The following is a 22,382-nucleotide window of genomic DNA, read 5'->3' as shown; positions in this document are numbered from 1 at the left end:
TGGTCCTTAAATTAAACAATTTATGTTTACATGAGGTTCTCTTTAATGCATCTTGCCTACTAGCTACTATAAACTGAAGTAATATCTTACCCAACAGCAGCGTCGAGAATGACAGTCACTGGCACGTTCAGCTTTCGAAGGGCCTCTGCCATGTTTTTCCTATAAGCATACATTTAAAAGGTTTAGGAACACAAAACTAGTCACATACCCTTAGCATATACAATGGCTACTGGGTAAAACGAATGTACACTTTATAACTTTGGGGGAGCTATTCCACACAGGTGGGTTTGCTTCTTTTCTAGTCGGTATGTATCCAAGTCAGTTTGAAATCAGCACACTTCACAGAACCCTTTCTGTTCTGAGGTTCCCCCAGGAGGGTCAAATTAACTTTAGTACTCAGCTGTAATCGTCTGTGGAGGTGGACATCTTGAAAGGTGGAATTGCTGCTCCTACGCTTCACAGTACTGACGCGGGTCCTTATCCCAGCATTAATACCCCCTCTATCAGTATATTTGATATGTAGGGAAGGGAAGTATCGCTCGTTATGGGATCTGTTACATGTTACACCAGCCACCATTCCATGAAACATGGAGTCACCCACGAAACAATTTGGAACTTTCTCCAAAATAAAGTTCGTCATTACTGAGGTCAAGAAACACACATAACCCTATAAAGAAAGCAATTAATTTGGCAGAATCGCTCTATATACATGAATTGTAAGGTCTGCGATTGTACTGGTGAGTAGGATAGTTGTATTTAAGGGCAGAAACAATTGTGCTTTCTTGTACTTGGTTATGAGTTTACGGTGACATCCCTCCCAACAAATAACCAGCAGAAATTCCCCACATTCTGACCCTTTAAAAAGTTTGTCTTTACAGTCCACACGTCTTTTTAACCAATGTCTATTTATTAGATCTGGTTCAATCTGGCTTTATTTTAGGTCATATATTTGCTAAGTCCAATTTGATTATCCAACGGAGGAAGACTTGAAATGAACATGTAATTTATATCACACACTACTACCCGGAGGTGTCTAGGCACCCAATTTCATGCAGCTGTGCCCATTTCTTATGGTCAATACTCTCAGCCGGATAACTTACCACAGTATGGTTTTCCCCACAAGCATTTCCAGAGCCAGAATTTGGATGTGGAATATTGCAACAGGGGTTAATCATACGGTTTTTCAAACAGCTAAGTCATGCCTTCCTTGCCAAACGTAAGGGTCAAAAGACTTCAAATTGACAGACTAGAATTATTTTCCTTAAAAAGCAGAGGAAAAAAACAGAATGTGGCAAGAATCTTCTTAATCTTCCTCTAAAGAATACAAGAAAACATTTTCCATGAGCCACCTTGAAGAATCTCGTTGTGCGGTAGCAGAATCCTGTCCACACAGCATGTTGTATTGTTATCTTTGTCTGACACAGACAAGTGATATTACAATAGTCCAAAGAACTACTATTGTTGCACAAAGAAAAATCGCAGGGATTACAAAAGAGAACATTTGAGCCTTTTTAAATGAATCCAGTGTAAAACAGACAGACAGGTTTGCGCATCTCTATTTAATTTCCATGGTAAAAACAGACAAAGTGATATCCAAGCCTTTGAATAAGGGTGTGTGTTACAGAGAAGTTGATGCAATCATTTGTGCTTTTATAGGCACAATTAACTGCCTCCCATCTTTTTAGTAAGACCACTCTTTTTTGTTGCTTCTAGATGCTTTTTGGCACTGCTCTGGTGGTTGTACCTTCCAAGGCCGCCTAAAATCGTCCATTACCTGTAGTGATAGCAATTATAGCACAACGCGTAAGAATCAGATAAAAAAATATTAGGAATTGGGTTCTGGATACCACAATGGTGTGTTTATTGCAGGCTTCGCTGACGTACCAGTCTTTCAGCATGCCTGTCCTGCTGTAAGTCACCTTGGAGCTTGGACAGCGAATACAACATATCTGCCAGAACAGCGGAGGAGACGGAGTTGGCTACACCTGAGAGGCAAGCTGCACTGGTAAGTGTGCCAGTGGTGGCGGGCCTGACTATGTTTCCCTATTGGGGGGCCCTGGAAGCCCAAGCTTTGCCAGACAGATTTTATCCCCGACACGTACCCAACATGGGAAACCTGTGCAGGTGAGTGGAGGGGCATGCCATGGGATTAGTAATCAGAGATCGCGAGCGGGGCTCTTGAGGAATGGTTAGAGCCTGTTGCTGTTTTGAGAAGACTGGCAGACTTCCTTCATTGAGGACATCAGGGTATTAGGCCCCATATGAGGAGTACTTTAATTAGTGTCCCTGGAAACCCCTTGACAACTTGGAAATTGTGAGTAAGTCCTGCCTTTCCATCACATACTGAACAGGCCTCTGCACGGAGGCCTTCCTGTAATGGTGGGAAAATAAACCTATCTTCTTCATTGTATGATAGTCCCAGACAAATGGAGCTCTAAAGCCATCTTGCAAAAATCATATCAGGGTGGGATAATGGGGCTTTGGGGGAACTCTCGGTCATGTCCATTTAATGCTATGAAAAATAACCATCAAGCAAACATAATCCAGGTGGAGTCAGCCATGAAACAATTGGAGAGAAGCGGAAGTACTTTGTAAAGTGGGTGTCACAAGTGACTACATCATCTGCTGCTGCAATTCAGAGGCTGGAGGATAAAGAACAAACCACCAAGGATGAGCTGAGTAGACTGGCAGCCTGAAATCTGCCTTCTCCAACGAGTAGCTTGTGAACTACTGGTAGCTCTCTGAATGCAGCCTAGCCTATTAAACTAGAAGCTTTTGCTTGGCTAGATTAATATATATAACAAAATAGTGGATTCCAGATGGAAATGTGGGTAATTTCAGAACTCATTGTTTGGTGAAATACAAAATAATTGTAAAGCTGATATTTGAGTGATAATTAATGTGGCACTGGGAAGACTTATTCCCAATGCTATGGCCTTGGTGCCACAAGCATTGCAGCTATGGCTGTTCTGTATTACCTATGTAAAGACATTTCAAATTGATAAAGCCTTTTTAACATTATTGGTGACAATCCTGCCTGATGCAGTGAGAGGACGACTGCTGATAATCTTACAGAAGGAGACTACTAATGTAATCTTGTCTAGTATGACTACACTAATAATATTAATGGCGCTGGATAATTTTCATCTAACATAAGTAGCTGTTATTACAGAAAAGGTTGGAGATCCCTGCTTTCAATATTATGATATTAAAACTATTGTATTGCAGGGAAAGCGCTCTAAAAATGTGTGACATGTTCGAAAAGGCTCCTGTGTAGAGAGACCTTGGAGCTCCACCCAATGCCACTATGGTTTCCCTGAAGAGGAATTTGGAACAGTTGTTAGACTCATGGAGACGTGAGCTGACTTATGTAGGCATCCACTGGGTAGTACCAAAAGCATACTGGATGCCAGCGGGAGCAAGCCCCTGTCTGAGCGTTGGAGCAGGAATGAAAAAAGACACACGACATCGAAGATTGCAGTAAAAAAAATGGGAAGATTTCTGATCAAGAATAATTTCCTTCTCCTGTTCTCCAATAGAGCCCCACATACTCTGTTCAGCGATAGAATAAGAAACTTGTAGGTGATCAGAAGTAACTCTGAGAAAGGGGTATTGTGGGTCATGTGCTATACCATGCAGAACTGAGAGATAAACACAATGTCAAAAGTTGTCTTTTCACATGGAGCGAAACGTTGAAGGGGAGAGAAGGACTGAAACTGTTTTGAGATGTGTGTATCACACAATTGAAAGACTGAAAACCAGGAAGATTTCAGAATGCAATTTTATTTAGCTATGTTTTGTCTCTCTACTGTCCCCTCACCTTCAATTCATTTCAAACCACCGTGGTTTGAAGACTCTCTTACTTGGGGGGCTTATCATATTTATTTATTTTATTTTATTCATTTGTAGAGCGCATGGTTACACCACCGGTGTGTCCCCGCGCTAATAGATATACTCTGGGGGGAGATAGCAGTAATCTACCTATGATGCTGTGCTGTGTAGGGCTATCCTGTAGGTCTATCTGGTTTGCCCGAACAGTCATGTCTTTAGCTGTCTACGAAAACTGCTTTCGCATGGTTCTGTTCTTAGATTTAGTAGTAAGGCAGTCCACATTTTGGCTGCACGGTACCTAAAAAAGCAAGCTCCCATTCTAGCTCCGAATATTCTTGGTACAGTGACCTGTGCCATACCCATAGACCTTAGGTTCTGTCCTGGGATGTAGTGGGTTATTAGCTGTTGCAAGTATCCAGGGCTTTTCTTTGCTAGAATACGGTGGCAATGGCACATTGCTTTAAAAGCGATTCTCCTTTCTACTGGGAGCCAGTGTAAGGCTTTCAGTGCTTTCCTCATATTCGATCTTCTTGGCAGGCCCAGTACCATCCGCGCCGCTGCATTCTAAACTCTTTGCAGTTTGGCAATTCCAGCTTTAGTAGAACCCAGGTAAAGTACATTCCCGTAATATAATTGGGAGGTTATTACTGCATGTACTACAGTTTTCTGGGATTTCAGAGGTAGGAGGTCTAGGACCTTCTTCAGAATTTTCATATTCCCGTATCATTTACCTGCTACCTTCCGAATCTAAGTTTCAAAGGTCAACTCGGGATCAAGCCATATACCTAGGTTTTTGACTTCTGATTTGGGGGGAGGCAGTTGGCCTAGAGTTTCAGGCCACCATGCGTGAGACCATTTGGATGGCACTCTGCCTACTACCATGACCTCCATGTTGCTCCCGTTTAGCTTGAGGCAGTGGTTAGACATCCACTCTGCCACCTCTTCTAAATATTTGGAGAACCGGGAAGCTGCTTGGCCCTGGTCTTGTGCTAGTATCACAATTAGTTGTGTGTTGTCAGCGTAAGAAACAATCGACACTCCATTCTTCTCCACACGCTCCGCCAATGGCCCCACATAAATGTTAAACAAGGTGGGGCTCAAGATTGAGCCCTGTGGGACCCCTTGAGCCAAATGAATCTTCTTAGATAGAGGAGTTTGTTGAGCAACTTGGAAGCTTCGTGTGGAGAGAAATGATGTCAACCAACTCAATGCCCTATGCCTTATGCCACACTCCTCTAATCTTTGAATGAGACGCTTATGGGAGATAGTGTCCAACGCCGCACTGAGGTCTAGTAAAATCAGTGCGGCTGTTAGACCCTCGTCTGCATATTACATCAATGTTTCTGTGGCTATGAGAAGAGCCGGCTCAGTTGAGTGGGCCACTCTAATGTCTGATTGGGAAGGATGCAGTAGGTCGTTTTTATTTATGTGGTCTAGGAGTTGTTTATTAGTTGCTTTTTTCTGCAACTTTCGCCACAAATGGCAGCAGCGACATGGGCTGTAAATTTTCCAGCACTGTGTATTCCAGTGATAGCTTCTTTTTGAGTGGTTTCACAATGGCCTGTTTCCATTTTGTGGGGACCATGCCCTTTTGAAACGAGTAGGAAATAAGCTCAGAAATATATGGCATGATTGCATAAGCTCCCTGCATTATAATTTTCGGTTGGGCTGAGTCCAAAGGGGATCGTGATTTTATCCCTTTCGCTATGTTGTTAATTTCTTCAAGTTCCTGTACCTTGAATTCATCCAGCGTTGCCCCAGCAAAGTTAGTCTGGCTATCCCCTTTGACTTCAATCAGGAAGGTGTCGTAGATTTTTGTCACTTTATCTGCGAAAAATTCTGCCACCTTGTTACAGCTCTCCTCCGAGGCATCAGTATCATTCCTGTTTTCCTGTGTTCTTAACGATTTTAGTATCGCAAACATTTCTTTCTTGGAATTGCTGGCATCTTCTATTTTTTCAGTGTAAAACTTACATCTGACTTTCTTAATTAAGGAGTGATATTGTTTTAATTCTTTTTTATAATTTCCTTTCGCCTCACTACTATATTCCTTCCTCCAGGCTCTCTCGCGCCGTTTGCATTCTTTTTTGGCTATCCTTAGCTCTTCACTAAACCAGGGTGCTGTTGTATTTTGTCTTTTCTGAGTCCTGGTGCTCCACGGTGCTGTCTTATCTAATGCCTCTGTGATCCAGGTTTCCAATTGATTGTTGGCTAGATTAACATCTATGTCTAAGATGGGCTTTTTCTCCATCAAGGCTTGTGCGAAAGAATTGGAGTTGAAATTCTTCCAGTTCCTCGTAGTAATGACCTTAATAGGTTGTAGTTCCCTCTTTCTGTGAGTAGGCACCGAAAACTGAACTAGATAGTGATCAGACCAGAAAATAGGCCATGGTGTCTCAACCTCTATATCCTAAAAGTTAGAGAAGATAGGATCTAGAAACATAAAATAGTAAGATAATGCATCAAGAGTAGTTACAGGTAAGTGGGGGAGTTCATCACTTTTTCTTGGCAGTTATAAGTCAATGGAATTACGTCTGTGCTATTTTTATGCTCAAGAAGCAGTGATTAACTTTAATTCTATACTAAGATGGAGCGGAGTTGATTTATATACATTGTGCAAAGCAAAGGTAAAACTTTCAAGCCATGGTACATTTCGAAAATGCCCAAGTTGAATAATGAAATTATTTAACGTGATGGGTAACTTCTGAGAAATTAAAGGAGTCATTTTCTTGCAGCATCCCAACGATGTTGGATAATATCAGCGAAAGAGAATGCATCTGAGGGTATCAACTGTGACCAATGTCAGGCAGTACACAAATGGCTGTTAGGTCACCAACCCCCTGTGTTATTTGTTTAAATCTTTTTCTTGCCTTTTACAACTTGTAACAATGCAGGACAGTATGAGAACAACAACACCAAATGTCAGGAGTGTATACAATGGCAAATCATAGATTATGTACTTCAAGCGGATGGCGTATGAGTAATATGATAGGCAGCACTGATAGGCCACTTGAGAGTTGAGTGGAGTTCTTGTATAGCGCAGCTATCACCGTACGGGTATCTAGGCGCTCAATGGTCCCCCAGTCGATGGCTAGGGAAAACTTGTGGGCCCCAGCAGGGCCATGCCCTCTGCCTTGGCCCAGTTGAGCAAGGAGCGAACCAACCCAAGTGTTATTCATCAAATAACAATAAGAAAGGCTAAGGTTCCTCCTCAACCACTCTCTCCTGCCCTTCTGCCACCTGTAACTTAATGCGCACTCACTTGCCATGGACGAGTTCTGTATTGTAAACATCTAAGGAACAGCTCTCTATTGCTTTGTAGCTAGAATCATGCTATATAATCACTACACGTATCAGTTATGTAAGTTACTACTTGCTACCTTACTAACACATTTATTTTGTACTGTGTGGATGTGTTGTTGTATATGAACAGCTTCTTGTTTTCTTTGTATGCACGTATGCAGTATTATGCACAGTAGTAAGCTGTTACACCATTGCTGTGAATTAAGAGAACAAAAAAACGGAAGAAAGCACTTGCCCGGCACAGTCTGGCTGGGATTCTGTAACATAGACACTGAAGCGTTTCTTGGCACCAGCAGCTTCTTCCAACACACGCAGTACCACTCTGGAGTAGGAATGTGTTAAAATCCTCTATTAGGAAACAAAGAAACCAAACACAATGCACCATGAAATGCGCATTAGGTCCAAATACAAATACTGGGTTAAATATATTAGATAAGTATGGATTATGATAGCATCAATATAACAACGAATGTCTGGAACACAGGTCATGTCTGTGTAGTGCAGAAAGTAATACGACCGACTTATTATTTGTTTAAGTAAAAAAAAGTAAATTTATTCTATATGATATTAATAGATATTCCTGAGTCAGCTGGTCTACTAGTACCAATGTACAGTGCATTAGGTATTCATTTTACACAGTATATATAGGTACTACAAATGTGGTAGAAAGATGTTGCTCCAGATATTGTATGATAAGCTTAGTCGCTGGGAATCACTGTAGATATTTGAACAACAGTAAATACAGCTAACAAGTGCTTCCCCACTCTGACTTTTTAACCCCTTCAGCGCGGCGTGAATTTTCGCACTGTGCTGAAGGTTCTAATGAGCCTATCGGCTCATGACGGAACGATTCCGTCATGAGCACAGCTCAACCGACGCTCATGGCGGAACCGATCCGTCATGAGCATGGAAGGGGTTAAGGATAATGTAGTCTACAAAGTGGATAGTTTGGACTGTAATCGGTCCTTACGGTAGTATCTGAAATGTAGGCTGAGGGCGCAAAGCAGCAGAATGGATAGGCCTTGTTGGTAGAAAAGTGAAATATTCAGGAACCAGTGTAGTCAAAACAGTGTGGGCCGCACAAATAAGGTCTGTATCAGATGCTGTATAAGCAACATAAGGAATTTGTTCAGTGATTGAGCCGTGAAATCAGTAAGCGCCGTTGTGTATATATAGCATCAACATTTTACTATGCTTGAATTCGATGCAAGTTGAAGATTAGGTTACTTAGTTGCTTTACAGGAGTGGTTTTGGAATATTTGTAAAACACCTGTTAACGGAAAGTAGTTTACTACAAGGAAAACTGAGCCTTCCACCACTGACAACCAATACACAACTAGTATGTGGCCCCGGCCTCAGTTCAGCATTTCCTTGCCCCAACAGTGACCCTGAGCTTCGCTGTATCAGCAGGTGTTGCAAGTGCAGTTTTCTCTGGTTTATAAACACTAGAAAACAGCTACAGGACTTAAAAAACCCACTTGCGGGAGGAGTATGAGGCACTAGACAAAGGGCACCATTTAAAGGGTAAATTAGACTCATGCTTGATCCAAAGATGACTGAAAATCAAGGCAGCTTGGCTCCCTAACTTAGAGGAAGGGTACAGTGAACAGTTTTACTACACATGCAGTCGCTCAGCAGCCAGGACATCACTGGAAAAACTAATATATATTCACTGAAAAAAACATAGGTTTCAGGGGCGTTATTGGTTAGTTGGACATTTTGCTCGTACAAAACCATAGAAATTCCCCCTTTATAGTTAGTTCAGCTAACTATAACTTGTGCGCTCGCAATGCACTGCTGATGACATCACATATTACATCACTCATGACATGGTCAGTGACATCACTGATGACATCATCAAGTAAATGTGTGTTTTTCTGAAAATTAAATAAGTTTTATATATGTATAGCTCAAGGTCGATGGAAGAATAAATGGGTATATAAGTGTCTAAATGGATGTTTTTTGTGTGAAATTGATTGTATAACTGACCCATTAAGTGTATCTTAGTGAATACATGGGTTTGTGAGTAATGTTTAAATATGTAAATATCTGTATCAGTCTCTCACTTTGTGTATAAGTGGCTGCATGGATTGGTGAGTAGCTACATGAGTGTCTATATGCGTTATTAGTTGGTTTTTTGAGTATCAGTAGGAGTGTCTGTATGGTTCGGTGGGGGGTATTACTTAGTGCATAGATGCATGAATGAGTGACTCACTATTTGTATGTGTTAAAGACAGCATGTGTGCAGGACTGTATGGGTGGATGAGTGTGTGTATGGGTGGGTAGTGAGTGAATGACTGTCTCAATAGTGTCTTTATGAGTAACTACATATGTTTTAAACTAGTATATGTGAGTATTGATGTACGTGAGAGTGAGAGATTTGGAAGAGTTCCTGTATAAATAAGTATGTGTTTCTATAAGTGATTGCTTAAGAGAGTAAGTATGTGTAAGTTTCTGTAGAACTAAGTGTGGTGGTGTGTGTATAGCTGTATATGCAAGTAAAATGATATTTGATACTTTGTTTGCATATGTGACTGTGTGTGAGTAACTCAATGGATGAGTGTCAGTGTGTAACAGGTGGTATAGGTGTACGAGTACATATGATGAGTGAGTACATGTATGAGTGACTGTATAGGACTGTTGATGAATGAGTGGATGTGTGTGTAGATCTTGGAATTACTGAATATGTTGTTGTAACTAGTATTGGTATGTCCATTGTTTTGAAAATGTTAATTCCTATTTTTGAGTGTGTTTATATCAAAGGTTATATTAGGGTGACAGGAGGTCTGCCACTATCACATGGATGATGTAATCAGTGATGGCATTTGAGATGTTATGAGTGATGTCACGGACCATGTCATGAGTGATGTAATATGTGAGGTCATCAGCATTTCATTGCGGGCGCGCGAGTTATAGTTAGCTGAACTAACTATAACAGGGGAATGTCTATGGTTTTTTTTACGAGTGAAATGTCCAACTAACTATAATGCCCCTGAAACCTATGGTTTTTTCAGTGAATTTCTACGTTTTTTTAAAAGCTATTTTCTAACTATACCATGCCTGAAACCTATGGTTTTTTTCAGTGAATTTCAAAGGTTTTTTAAATGCTAGTTTCCAACTATAACATGCCCGAAACCTATGGCTTTTTCAGTGAATTTCAAAGGTTTTTTAAATGCTAGTTTCTAACTATGCCTACAGAGGTAGGACATGTGAAGAAAAAACGCGAAGAAAGAAGAAAAAACGCACAGAAAGAAGCAAAGGAAATGTAGAAAGAAGTAACAGAAGTCCACAAAGACGAAGAAAAGTGCAGGAAGAAGCAAGACGTGCAGAAAGAACAAACAGAGGAGCAGAAAGAGGCCTTGTTGCAAAATCATCCTGTGCCCTCAACTTTTTCAGACGGGTACTTGTGGTAACTGACTGACTAACCAGGCCTAGAGCCAGTGCTATGCTAAAAGACACTTCAAAAACAGTGAAAACACCTACATAGACTAGGGAACACTATGCGTTGGGGTACCCCTGTGATTAGCATGACCTCCTCTGTAAGGCCCTAGTACATAATAGGGCAGGGGGATTATAACTACCTCCAAGTCAGAGGTGCAGAAAGGCCCCGTCCCCTTTCTTCACCACTGTGCAAACGCACCCCGTGGACCGTTTTAAGTTGGGGGATTAATTCCCCTTGAATCCTGAGGGCCCCTGGGGTCCAACTAGCCTATCAGGTACCTCCAGTAAGCGCCACAGAGCTGCGTTGCAGAGAGGTGTAAAGAGGGGCATGGCCTGGACCAGCTCTCTGCAAAGCAGGCCTCTGGCACTTACTGGAGGTACCTGGTGGGCTAGTTTTCCCCAGGGGCCCTCAGGATTGAAGGGGAATTAATTCCCCAACTTAAAACACACCACAGGGAGTATTTGCACACATGTCATTTCAGGTCCCACCCCCTCCCATCACCACTGTGCAAACGGGCCCCGTTTTAAGTTGGGGGATTAAGTCCCCCAACTCCAGTAAGCACCACAGAGCTACGTTGCAGAGAGGTGTAAAAAGGGGTGTGGCCTGGACCACCTCTCTGCAACGCAGCTCCCTGGCGCATACTGGAGGTTCCTGGTGGGATAAATGGCCCTCAGGGACCCACAGTATTCAAGGGGAATTAGTTCCCGATCTTACAACGCACCAGGGGGGTAGGGGGGGTGGGAGGCGTTCGCAGAGTGCTGTAGGGAGGGGGGGCGGGCCGGCTTTTTTTTTCCTTTTGATTTTTATAAGATGGGCTGTGTGGCCCCCCTTAATCTCCCTTTTTTCTGGCCTGTGGACCACATCCCCCAGGGCCAGCCACCTATTCGTGGCCCACTTCCTGAGGCCTCCGTTAGCCCCCGGGGCTGGCCCTCTCTGTTGGGGACTGTGGGGGGAGCCCCCACGGACCCTGCCGGCTCCCTGCGTCCTGCGGGAGCAGGCATTGCTTTTCCACATGGGGAGCTGCTGACATGCAGCTCCCCATGTGGAAAAGCAATCTGGTTTGCATTTTGGAAGAGAGAGCAGGTTTCCTGCTTTCTCTTCCAAAATCCAAACCAAGTTTGCTGTGGCAGGCGGGAGCCGCGAGGCTCCCGCCCTGCCATAGCAAACAGTAGTGTCCCGGGGGTGGGCACCCCAGGACACTGGAGGAGCTGGCCATGGGGGGTGGCGGTCCCCAGGGCCTTCACAGGCTCCAGGAGGGGGGCCTTCCAACATCTACAAAGCCCCGGGGTTGGTGGTCCCCGGGTCGAATTTGAATAATTAGTGCCCCGGGGAAGTGGCGGTCCCCAGGGCGTGTGGGGGGGCTCGAGCCCCCCCACACAGGTTTATTTTTTTCATTTAAATAGAAGCCCCGGGGTGGTGGTCCCCGGGGCTGCGGGGGGGCCTTGGAGGCCCCCCCATAAATTAAAATGCTTTTTTGGGTCCTGTCGGTCCTTGTGGGACCCCCTAAGCAGGCCTAGGGGTCAGGGTGGTTCTACCCTGCCCCTTTTCTTGTTTCGCACATTTCTTTTTCTCTTTTCTTGTGCCTCGGTTCTACTCTCTTAACATGGCCGCTATGTATTACACTCTTCCCTCCTAGTTGTTTTGACTTTTTATTACTTTCCAGAATACTGGTATGACGACATCTTTCAGAATACCTGCGTGTATTCTTGATTCTATGTTATTATTCTATGTGGGAACAGTTGGTGGTTAGTCAGCGGGTGTTGTCTTCCTGCATTAAACTCCTTTATTCATCTCAAGAAGTCTACGAGGCATTTTTAACACAAAGCAAGTTGTATCTATGGAAAGCCAAAATCACACATTTTAAAGCTAAACCCAATATGTCTATATGGCAATCCCCTATCACCCAGATTACGAGGCATTTTTAACAATTTGGCAACAATCGTTAACAAGGAGAAGCTGACCAGACCACAAAGGAGACTCCTAAAACTCAACCACAGCGTATTGCAGCAGTTCGCCAAACACTTCACCCCTCTACAGTCGAGCAAACCCTTCGTAACCAGCTCAAGTAAGAAGAATCCACAAAGGAGAATGTATAGATCGAGAGGGTAATCCTTGCCTGAAAGTCTGGATGACGTCACTCCTAAACCGTGAGTTGTAGACTGTGTGTGTGTGTGTGTATTCTCTTGGCACGCTCCTTCCACACATCCATTGGGATTCAACGTCATCTAGTTGACGTGTGCGTTTCATGACTCTTTCGCCGGCATATAGCTCAACACGTCAGTATGCAAGGAAGCCATCTTCAAAATCAATATTGTGTGTGCGTTTCAAGACTCCTTCAACGTGTCGTAGTGCAGAACATCACTACTTGAAGCAACCATTTTGGTTCAAACATACAATCAGTTTCTAAGCAACCAGCGTTTTCGCATTACGCGATGTGCAGAGTTAGCGGTCGTCAGTGCTTTGCTTATGAAATCTCAGCGTGTCAATTTTCTGCGGTGATGCGCACACCTGTACAGTGACTTCAGTGATGCACACACTCATTTTCCTTCGTTCTCCAGTAATTTAAAGGTACTTTATTTTTGGTTTAAGTTATGGTTTTAGTGCTTATCAAATGAAGGCATACTCATTTTAGAGCATTTTTGTCAGTTGTCTAGAATATTTACACACTACTTTTACATCAGCATTATTTATTTTTAGTTGGAAAAAGTAGAGCACATTTTAGTCAGCACTTGGAGCTCATTAACTGTCATGTCTCAGCCTATTAATGTCACCTTGCCACCCCCATTTTTAAATGAATCTGGTTCTCCTCCTATATCGTGGGAAGATTGGATTATAATTTTTGATAATTATTTAGATGCATTAGATTATCAGGAATTTTCAGGGAAAAGGAAAAAAGCACTAATTTTAAGCACCTTGGGTAAAGAACGACAGAGGATTTTCAGATTTTTGCCACAAGCTCTTCAAGCTAATTGACAGCCCATTCCAGACGAGTACAAGGAAGCAATTTGTAGACTGGAGGTTATATTTTCAGAGGAGGAAAATGTAGGTATGAATCGATACAAATTTTATGCTCATCATCAAAGAAGTGAGGAATCTATTGATGATTTTGTTGCTCGACTAAGAGAACTATATGTGAAGTGTAATTTGGCCAGATGAATGATGACATGATTAGGGATCAATTGATTGTACAGTGCAATAATAAAAAGATCCAAGAAAAGACTATGGGCAGCTGAAAATACAACTTTAAAAGTTGCTATTGATTTAGCTAAAGTTATAGAAGAGTCAGAGAGTTGCATGAAGGAATTATTAAAGAAAAACAACTTTTAACAAGAAGTGTGAGATTTCAGAGAAAAATCCAGATGATGAAAGTGTGTTGGGTGAAGATGAATCAGTTGCTGCGGTAAAAAACAAAATGAGACCTAGTAATAAGAAAAATACCCTCACAAAGTTCACCAATAAGTTTTGTTCACGGTGTGGAAGTAACCATCACACGTCTGACTCCAGATTTTGTTTTGCCTCTAACAAAGAGTGCTTGAAATGTGGTCGACTTGGACATTTCTCAAAAATATGCAAAACTAAAGGGCGTGCGAAGACAGCAGTCATACAAGACTCTTCTGGTGACACCTCAAAAATGAGCGAGAGACTATTGGCAGTTGGTGATGTTGATAGTGTTTCTGAGTATGACAAGAGACAAAATAGACCAAGATAGGCGTGATGTATCTCTTATGGTTGATACAGGTTCCAGGTACACCATTATTCCACAAGTTATTTTTGGAACTCATTGGAGTGATAAACTGCTATGCAAAAGGGACATTTCACCAACAGGATATCAGGGGGAAACCATTGATATTGTTGGGTATTTTGAATCTGATATTATATTTAAGAACAGGTCTACTAATGGTAAGATTTATGTTTCAGTTGATGGGCCTCCCATTTTAGGATGGGTTCATCAATATGATCTTCACATCATCATAAATCCAAGGCACCCTCTCAGGTCATGGTGGTGGATGAGGATTCATTAGATGATATATTGCAACAAACTAAGGATGTATTTAAAAGTGAGTTGGATGAATTGAAAGGGTACTCACATTTTATTCAACGGAATAAGAACATTTACCCATTCAGCATAAATTAAGGAGAATTCCTTTATCGGTAAGAGATGATGTTAAATGTTTGTTAAATTAAATGTTACAAACGGTGTAATTCAACCAGTTGAGGCATCCTCATGGGTGTCTCCTGCTGTGATTACGAAGAAATCGGACGTAAAATTGATGTTCTTTGTGGATCTAAGATCCCTAAACAAATGTGTTGTAGTGGATACTTTCCCTTTGCCAAATAATGGTGAATTGGTTTCCACTTTGCAGGGAGCTAAATATTTTTCTAAGTTGGATATAAAGAGTGTGTTTATCCAGATCAGATTACATGATGATTCAAAACAACTAACTGCATTCATAACCACTGAAGGTACTTTTCAGTTCACACAACTTCCTTTTGGACTGATTTCGGCAGCCAGCGTTTTCCAACAAATGGTTACAGAAATCTTCAAAGGAATTCAGAGGGCATTATTCTTCCAAGACGATATTTTAGTGTTTTGGTGATTCTGTTGCTGATCATAATCTCGTGCTCAAAGAAGTTTTAAGCAGAATTTTGTTACGTTATGTAAGGAGAAATGTTCCTTTCTGGTACAACAAATTGAGTATCTCGGTTGTGAAATATCAACTATGGGTGTCAAACCAAAGAAGAATCTCTTGGAAGCAATTCATTTGGCTCCTTGTCCTACTGATAAAGATCCGCTCAGGTCGTTCATGAGGTTAATAGAGTATTACTCCAACTTTGTCAGGCATTTCTATGACAAAACATTACAGTTGAGAGTACTTTTAAAGAAAGGTGCAAAGTTTGTATAGGGAAATGATCAAGATATTTGTTTTAATTGCATCAAAAGTGAAATTTGTGAAGCTAACATCTTAGCTCCTTTTGACACAAAACGTATTTCTGTAGTTATGGTTGATGCTAGTGCCACTGGTTTGGGCGCAATTCTACTACAGAAATACCCTGAGGATGAACGCGCAATTGCTTTTGCCTCTCGCACTCTCACGTCATCTCAATAGAATTATTCTGTAATTGAGAAAGAAGCACTAGCAGCCGCTTGGGGTGTACAGTATTTTCGTACTTATCTGTGGGGCACAAGATTTCACCTCAAAACCGATCACAAACCCTTGATTCGCATTTTGTCCCCGGTTGGAGCTGGCAAGAATTCCCCAAGGTTAGCTAGGTTAGCTGTAAAACTACAAGAATATCAGTATGAAATTTCTCATATCCATGGTTGGCGTAATTTCCAAGCTGATTGTCTTTCTAGGATGTCTATTAAATGGGAGGACCTAAATGATACCTCGCTTAATCTAGAAAATTAAGAAGAAGCGGTTGCTTTAGTTCAAGATGTTTTAGCAGCCAGTGAGGGTACTTTTACACATAAATATTGGTGCAATGCCATGGCAAATGATCATGTACTTAAAGAGGTCATGTTCCTCGTTAAGTTAGGTTCTAGACGACAAAAGCAACGCACATATTTCTGCTCTTCCTTTCTTGAAGGTATTGGAATAGTTGTCATTGTGTAGTAAGAATGTACTCATGTGTGGTGATAAATTCATTCCTCCCTCTAGTTTAAGAACAAAGTTAATCAATATTGCTCATGAGGGCCATTTGGGTCAAACATTGACTCAGCGCAGACTCAACGTTAATTTTTGGTGGCCTGGCATGGATGCACAGGTTGCTTCTTGGATTGAAAAATGTTCAGCATGTACAGAGGGTGAGAAAAGACTCAAGGTGGCTGTTGGGTCAAGTATGAGTCATTTGTCCTCTCCTACAGTTCCTTGGCACAGTATTTGCCTTGATTTCATTTGACCAATGGAGGCGTTACCTTTTAATCAACGTCTTGCCATTGTTATCATTGATGTTTTCTCTAAATGGCTTACTGTTGACTTTGTCAAAGACATTACTACTGCTAGTACCATTAGTTTCTTAGAGAAACTGTTTCATGAAGAAGTTTACCCCACCATTCTTTTTTTTTTGAAAACCTTTATTGTGCAAGCAGAAGCGTACAAATACGGGCCTACAACCAAGCAGGCCGGCCACGACACATTATGAGCGCACGGAATCAGCATTAAAATTCTCTAGCAATTTCTCAGCAGTATATAATCAATCAGTCAACATGAAAAGGCCCGGTATAACCGCTAGGAGCAGGATAAAAGAAGGTTAATTTTATGATATAATAGGAAGTATAGCAGGATCAGTTGCAACTGTTGACATCTGAATTCCTATGGCGGGCAGTTGGTAAAGCATCAGTACAAAGGAGCAGTGAGAAGCGGAAGTAATAGCTACAATTGGCAAAGTCAACGCATAGTCGCCCCGTTTCAAATCAGTTCCCACCGCTGCCCACCATCCACCCGTCACCACCTGAATATGTGCTGGTACAAATCAAAGGAGTCAGAACAGTAACATAAAGATAGCCATCCACTATACTAACCCAAATAAAGGGAAAAAGAGTGAAAGGGTAGAAAAGGGAACATTAAAAACAGAAAAGAAAGGACGCAGCGCCGCAGTACGCGCCCCATGGCGAGTAAAGCACACAATACAGAGACCCACAATCGAGGTCGAGGCAAGCAAGAAATGCAAGTGTGCTATCATTATCATTGACACGAGGAAGTTATATCCTACACTGCCCGCTAACACCCCATGGAGTACGTGCGCGGACACAGCGTTCCGATAAAGGGATACAAAAGAGCCATAGAACTAAGAAAAAACGAATAACATACAGACCCCATCCCACCCACACCACCCTGCACCCCTGCAGAAGGCTACGGCCTACCCCCCCAGCAGCGTGCCTGTCGCCCTAAGTAGAACCCGAAATACAGAAGGATCAGAAAGTAAGAAAAGAACACTACAAACAAAAAGAGGAAGGAAGGGGGGAAGAAAAAACCGGTGGGAGAGGAGATATGCAATCGAACATTCAGCTCCTACCCCCCGCCTTAACACAGCTAAAACCCACATTGAGACGAAATCGACACAAACTCTAACATCAGGAACATGGAGAGGAATCGGTCATTGTGTTACAACTGCGAGCAGTCCTCATCTTCATACATTAATTAGCAGTCCCCCGAGGCAAGTCTGTCTCACCCCTGTCCTTTCCTGATCATAACTTTAGTACACAATACAGAAGAATAAAGCGAGCAGTTAAGCATGGAGGATACATAGGATCGGAACAAGGCAGGCCAAGGGTGCAAAACAGGGGATCCCATTCTCGAGCAGCAATGCAAACAATGGCGGCAGCGGACCAAACTGTCAAACAGCAACATAAGGAGCAGCAAACAGCGTGGGTGCGGGCCTGCAGACCAAAGGGGCGAGGTGTCACCCACGGAACAGCCGTGGGACCCCACCAAAGCAGTTCGAGTAAAATGGCTGCCGATCACCCCGGCCAGACTGACCTGGACGGGCCCCGGCACTGGGCCCTCACCCATGTCCGCCACAATCAAAACCTCCTGGAGACTCGAGGCAGCAGACATATGATCTCCCGGATGAACGGCGGCAGCACTCCCTGCAACAGCCGGGAGAGGCAAGTCAGCACACTCCCTCAGTCGGGCCGCACTCAAGGGGGACGGCCCAACAGGCCCGGCGGCAGAACCGCTATCTTACATAGCTGCGTCAAAGGCCATGGTCTTGCGCCAAGAACATAGGGCAGCGAAGACATCGCCAATCGTGGGCTCTCTCCCACCATCCTCAGCCATCGTGCATTTCAACAGACCAGATTCGTCGCCCCCAACAGGTCCAAGACCCAGGGCGCCGGCCGCCATTTTGTCAATGCAACAAGGACGCTCCGTTCCTCAACCCCGGACCGGGCCGTCGAACATGGCCAAGCGGAGTCTCGTCGGGTCCCGCTAATGGCAATCTTGATGCAGAAAGATGGGCCGCCAAGAAAAAGGGGGTAGCCGGCGCCACCGTCTAACGGGCGCCGCCCGTCGATTCCGGGCGAAGGGCTTCAAGATGGCCGGACAGGACAACAAAGGGGGGACAAGCCTCCTGTACGGTCCACCCCCGTCCGAGGCAGGCTGCGCCCCGCAGCAGAGCCCCCGGGCCGCCAGACCGGGCCCGGTCAGTCGCCACCGGTAAAACCGCACAATGGCCTCTTCAGCCGACCCCTCTCCTCCACCGGGGGCCGGCGTCGACGCCCCACTCCGGCCGACCGTCGCAGGCGAGTCCCCGGCCTGCACGCCACGGAGGCTCCGGAACAAACAAGGGCACAGCACAAGATCCGCGGCACCCAGGAGCCCCCGGGACAAACGGTGAGTGCGAGCAGCCTTTCACCTTCCCATATTTTGTCGAATGTGTCTCCTCGGGGCAGGGTGAGGTACAGGATTTGCGGTCCAGGCAGGAAGGTTGACGGAGCCGAGCTACAATGCGGCTATCACGGTTGCGAGCTTGGCTCCTCCTATCCCACCATTCTTATTACGGATAATGGTACACAACTTGTTTCCCATTACATGTGTTCATTTCTATCTAGTTGTGGCGTTACACACCATCGCACATGTTTATACAACCCACAAGGCAATGGTTTATGTGAAAGAGCCAACAGAACGGTCAAAGGCGTTATCCAGATGGCTTGCTCAAGAGGGGTTTGTGCCTTTAATATGGTTCAAGATATGGTGTGGGCTTATTGTACTACTATTCTTGGTTCTAATGTTAAATCACCTTTTGCAGTCATGCAAGGCAGACTTATCCAGTATTTGGGTGTCTTTCATAGATTCACATGCCTGAATCATTCCCCGTCGTCGAGACAGGAGCCTCCGGTATATAAAAAAGTAATGTCCTAAGACATACATATAAAAGAATAGGCCTAAGGGTCTCACCTTAGTGTCCTATCTAGGTCCTTATGTAGGAAGGACCAAACAGGGTAGGCCCAAGGGTCCCACCTTGGTAGCCTATCTGTGTCCTTTTGTAAAAAGTAAAGAGAAACAACCAATCAGCTACTACCTCCCTCTAGAACCTTCCTGTCAGGAGCCTCAGTCTCTCAGATTTTCTACCGCACATTGTGCTAGGGAGTCTCCACCTGAGTTCTCCTCAGGAAACTTACTTTTCATCTAAATTCAATAGTTTTTTCGACTTCTTTGCTATGGCTGATAGCAAAAAGAGAGGACTCTTTCGAGCCTGTGCTTCTTGTGGCAAAAAACGGCTCCACGTGGATGATGAACACGAGACCTGTCTATACTGTCTCTACCCTCACCACCAGGCCAAGGACTGCAGGATATGTCGTACCTTCTCCCATAAAACCCAGAAGGATCGGGAAGGACGTCTTCTGATATGGCTGAACAGGCTGAAAAACAGGCCAGAAGGCGACTTGGTTTCCGAAGGTGAGAGCATGTCTGGCGCCGCGCAGTTTTCCTTGAAGAGGCCTAGGATTTCCTCTCCTGGCCCCTCAGACACCCCTCCTAAGAAGGCCCGAAAGTCTTCAGAGGGCAAGCCTACCGTGTCTGACAAGGACCTCCCTGTCCCCAGAAAGCAGTCGCTGATGTTAACGTCGAAAACAACGTCGACGACCTCCTCAGCGCTGAAAACCGTCTCTACGTCGACGACAACAGTGTCGACAACGACGGCCTCGTCGGCGTCTTCCTCGTCGACTAAAACAACATCTTCATCGTCGACGAGTCGACCACTTTCATCCACTGTTCCCTCGACGACTAGGACGACGACACCGAAGACATCGGCGACGACACCGTCGACGGAAGCCACAACGTCGACGAAGCCTCCATCGTCGACGAGGAGCACCCAGTCAACGACGACGCAGCCGTCGACGGCGAAAAAGTTGCCGTCGGCGAGAACACCGTCGATGAGGCAATCGACGACGGACATACCGTCGACGAAGAATAAAATTCCGTCGACGACGGAAAGCTCTCTGGTGACACCATCGACACAGGCGTCGATGGCAACTGGTACCTGGAAGGAGTCTGATCTGCTCTCACACGCTATGGACGCCCAAACGTCCCATGTCACGATCAGAATTACCAAAAAACCAATTATTCCGGACATGATATCACCTAGTAAGGTGCAACAACTGACACCATCCTGCCTCTTACAGGACCAAGAAATGGATGAGGAGCCGTTTCCACAGGCCACTAGCCCTTCGGAACTGGTGGTTAAGTGCCAGAGTACAGATGAGGAGCAAGATGTTGAGGAACCTGTGCCTCAAACTGTCCATACGCAGGTACACACACAAGTGACACCAGTGGTGTGCCTACCAGCATCCTTAGTTTCGGACTTGCGTTTCCTCATCCAAGACTATAAAGAGCGGTTTCCAGTAAAAGCCACTCCTGTTGCTCCTCCGACTCCGCAGGTATCTGCGCCTATACCTGCGCCTTTACCGAGACATAAGCCCCCTCCGCTGGTACTTCCGAGGACTCAAGATCCAGCACAAGACCCCATCTCGTCTGATGACGATGAGAGGGACCACGAAGAAGGGGAAGTCCGCGACGATGACACAGACCCAGACGCCGACCAAGACTACGTCACTCACTCTCCAGCCTCTCCAGAGCCCCAATCTTCGGAGTCTCCACCCGCAGACATCGGAGGCTTCCATAACCTCATGGAAAGGGCAGCTAAAAGGTTCCATATGTCCATGGAAACGCAGGAGACTGAATGTTTCCTCTATGATTTCAAGGAACCAACGAAGAAAACAACAAGATCAATCCCGATCATTGACTACCTACTAAAACAGGGCAAACAACTCATGCAGACACCGGCATCTCTGCAGGTAGTAGTGCCCAGACTTGACAAAAAATATAAAGCTACTTCATCGGCACCAGCATGCCTCACGGGTCACCCCAAGGCAGACTCCGTGGTTACTCAGGCAGCGCAGAAGAATTCGAGAAACCCTGCATCCTCCTTATCAACACCACCCGATAAGGAAGGCAAGAAGCTGGATGCCATCGGAAAACGCTTTTCCACCACGTCTGCGACGACGGTGAAGATCGCCAACTCTATCGCACTTCTGGGCCGCGACAACCGTCAACTCTGGGCGGACATCGCGCCCTACCTCGCTGACCTTCCAGGAGATTTGAAAGCGGAGGCGCACTCGCTTCTCCTCGAAGGACAAACTTCGGCTTCGGAATTAATCGATTGTGCCATCGACGTAGCCATGACTGCCTTCAGACAGCTGGCAGGCGCCGCTGTTGTAAGACGCCAAGGTTGGCTGAAAGCCACCTCCTTCAGACCGGAGGTCCAAACTAAAATAATTGATATGCCTTATGATGGCGAACATCTTTTCGGCGAAAAGATTGATGAAGCCCTCACCACAATCAAGAAGGACACTGATACAGCCAGAGCTCTGGGAACTCTACAATCTCGTAATCAGTCCTTTCGTGGCAACAGAGGGAGAGGACAGTTCCTACCAAAATAAATCCTCCTATTCGTACTCACAAGGCAAGACGCAGTTCCAACAGCGTCAAAACCAGTCGGGACGTCAAACTTCCTATACCAAATCGTCCTACAGGGGAAAAGGTCAGAAGAGACCCACAGGCAATCGCCAATGACTATCAATTGGCCAGCCCCTCCACCATCGCATTCTTTGCGACTTGGAGGGAAACTCTCTTTTTTCCTACAGAATTGGCGACAAATAACAACGGACCGGTGGGTTTTACAACTTCTCCAATTCGGCCACTCACTGGAATTCCTCTCAAACCCCCCACCGACACCACCTGTAAAGCGCCCTCACAGACACCTACGACTACTTCTTCAGGAACTAGCTTCCATGCTTCAAAAG

At 44.6% G+C, this 22,382-nt stretch overlaps 1 protein-coding gene across 1 annotated transcript in view; it reads right to left on the bottom strand.

Annotated features, from left to right (window-relative positions):
* The window catches only part of EIF2B1 (eukaryotic translation initiation factor 2B subunit alpha), a 58,527-nt gene that overhangs the window by 2,107 nt on the left and 34,038 nt on the right, over window positions 1–22,382 (bottom strand). The window contains exons 5-6 of the mRNA XM_086942907.1: window positions 7,370–7,482; window positions 91–159 (exon numbers count right to left, since the gene is read on the bottom strand). Of these exons, the coding sequence (XP_086799033.1) occupies window positions 91–159; window positions 7,370–7,482 (182 nt within the window). The remainder of the gene's footprint in view (window positions 1–90; window positions 160–7,369; window positions 7,483–22,382) is intronic.

The sequence above is a fragment of the Lissotriton vulgaris genome, chromosome 11 (assembly GCF_964263255.1).
Source record: "Lissotriton vulgaris chromosome 11, aLisVul1.2, whole genome shotgun sequence".
Lineage (NCBI taxonomy): Eukaryota > Metazoa > Chordata > Amphibia > Caudata > Salamandridae > Lissotriton > Lissotriton vulgaris.
Note: the sequence above shows the minus strand (reverse complement) of the source record. Positions and strands in the feature narration are given on the sequence as shown.